General features: G+C 62.2%; 1 protein-coding gene across 2 annotated transcripts in view; it reads right to left on the reverse strand.

Moving 5' to 3' along the window:
• Nucleotides 1-802: 802 nt before the first annotated feature.
• DNAJB6 (DnaJ heat shock protein family (Hsp40) member B6) overlaps nucleotides 803-2384 on the reverse strand; it is a 30197-nt gene continuing 28615 nt past the window's right edge. For both annotated transcript variants that reach the window (XM_029920916.1, XM_029920908.1), the window contains exon 9: nucleotides 803-2069. In XM_029920916.1, the coding sequence (XP_029776776.1) occupies nucleotides 1987-2069 (83 nt within the window). In that variant the 3' untranslated portion in view covers nucleotides 803-1986. The remainder of the gene's footprint in view (nucleotides 2070-2384) is intronic.

Here is a 2384-nt window from a genome sequence, read left to right on the forward strand (position 1 = left end):
GGGGCTGGCGAGGCAGGCAGCCTCCAAGCCCAAGCAAGAGCCAACAGGACACCTAGGCGTGACCCTCGTGCCGGCCACGGGCCAGCAGGGTCGGTAGGAGCTGGCGGGACAGGCAGGAAGCAGATCTGCGCCACAGAGGCCTGGGAAAGGGCCCCACACCCGGGTCACTGCAGGGCACAGAGAGGGTCAAGGGCTTCATGCCCATTGAGCCATCTCCCTCCCCAGATGCCAGCAACGCCTGAGATAAACCCATAAACCAAATGTGCCCTTGGGAGAGGCTGCAGGTGCACCGTGGCCTCTGTGGCAGAAGCACGCGGCTCACAGTGTGGCCCCAGGCAGGACCCCCCCCCGCTCCCCACCATCCCCCACCCTGGCGGCCAGGCCACCACCCTCACACACGGTCAGTCAGTGCCAGCGTGGGCTTCAGAGTAACGTTTCAGGGGCGCCTGGGGGCTCAGATGGTTGAGAGCCAACCTTGGCTCAGGTCATGAGCTCGCGGTTCGTGAGTTCGAGCCCCACGTCGGGCTCTGTGCTGACAGCTCGGAGCCTGGAGTCTGCTTTGGATTGTGTGTCTCCCTCTCTCCCTGCCCCTCCCCTGCTTGCTCTTTCTCTTTCCCTCAAAAATAAAAATTTTTAAATAAATAAGTAACATTTCATCTCACATTATCGCATCTCCCAATCCAGCCTCTTGCCCTAAATATCACTTTATCTTTCGTAATTGAAATGACAGAGGACTGATTTTATTTTTAATCGCTAGCAGCAGTGCAGCTAGTGGGTATGAAAAATGACAGCAACTCAGTGGTCCAGACAGCGCTCACGTTTTATTTATGTGGGTAGCACTTAAGATACACTACGATCTGGGGGGCACATCTTCCACAGTAAGCCGTGCATGCCAGGCCACACCGCCTGACAGGCCACACCGCCTCCCCGCCTAGCCAAGCACCCTTCTCCTAACGGGCCTCCTAGACTCACAGAGGCTGCGCGTCTCCGGCTTCCTCGCCCCCGCCGCCCAGGATGCGGCCGCAGGGCACTGTCACACCACGTCAAAGCTCTGCCCGCGCCCTGTCTCCGAGCGGTGGGAACAGGCCCTCGTGTTAAGGAGGAGGAAAGACCTGCAGGAGAGCTTAGCACGGCACGGGGTCGCATCGGCAAAAACAGGGTCAGGAAGCAATTGATCATGCAAAGAAATAGTGCAGGGAGCGGGACAGGAGAAAATGCTCGGAAAACAAAGGACGTGTGTAGAGGAGCCAATGTTCACAACTGAAACGTCTACTCCAGCGCCCTCATTCCCGTCAGTGGGTGTGAATACCGCAGCTGCTCTGCCCCGGACCGACCCAAACGAAGAGCAGGGAGGGAGTTCCCGCCCGAACTCCGTAGGGTCCTGTGTGCTGAGAAGAACCAGGGGTCCAAGAGAAAAGGATGGAAATTAGCAGAAACTAACCAGCATTCCAAGTCCAGCGCGGGCCGCTTGGAGAGGAGAAGTGCGGTCCTGGGAGGGGGGGCTGGTCTGAGCGGCTGGCCCGCGGGTCCCCAGGGGGGCGGCCAGGACTCTCCCTCCGGGAGGCGTGGCCCCGCCCTGGAGGGACGTCCCCAGGCGGACGCGTCCCCCCTCACCCTGCCCCGGCGAGGCGCCGGCTCCCAGGACTGTCCCGCCAGGAGAGCGACGTCACCCCGTGAGCACACGCGTCCGCCGCCCTCTGACGTGACAGATGTCTCGCGTCCCACCGTTGGAAAGGAGGAGCTGGGTCCTGGGCCACCTCGAGCCGCTGCTGGATTTAGTGCCGAGAAAGCGAGGACGGGCCAGCGGGCTCCACACGGGGCCACCGCCACCCACGACCGCCACTCCCGTCTCCTGCCGTCCCCACGCTGACAGACGCGTCACCAGCGTCCCCGAGTCGAGAAGGGGTGGTGTTGGGACAGGGGCCGAGCAGGTGCCGCTGCCTAACGCGTGCGCACTACGCACTACTGCACCGGCGGGGGGTCCGCCTAGTGCTTGCCTCTGGTCGCCTTCTTCTTCTTGGACTCGTCCTTCTGCTTCTGCTTCTTCCTCTTGCCGCCTTCTCTGAGTCCTGGGGAAACACGGCTCATGAGACCCCCGCGATAGCAGCGTCTTCCTCTCCAAGAGGCAAACCCGCTTCCAAACTCCCCCCGCGGTGACAAGGACACGGGGCAGCCAGGTTGTCTCCACTCCCCCCGGGTCCACACCACAGCTCCGCAGAGTCCCCACCGTGTCCACACCACAGCTCAGCAGAGTCCCCCCCCGTCCACACCACAGCTCAGCAGAGTCCCCCCAGTCTACACCACAGCTCAGCAAAGCCCCCCCGAGTCCACACCACAGCTCCGCAGAGTCCCCCCCCGTCCACACCACAGCTCCGCAGAGTACC

The sequence above is a fragment of the Suricata suricatta genome, chromosome 2 (assembly GCF_006229205.1).
Source record: "Suricata suricatta isolate VVHF042 chromosome 2, meerkat_22Aug2017_6uvM2_HiC, whole genome shotgun sequence".
NCBI classification, from domain to species: Eukaryota; Metazoa; Chordata; class Mammalia; order Carnivora; family Herpestidae; genus Suricata; species Suricata suricatta.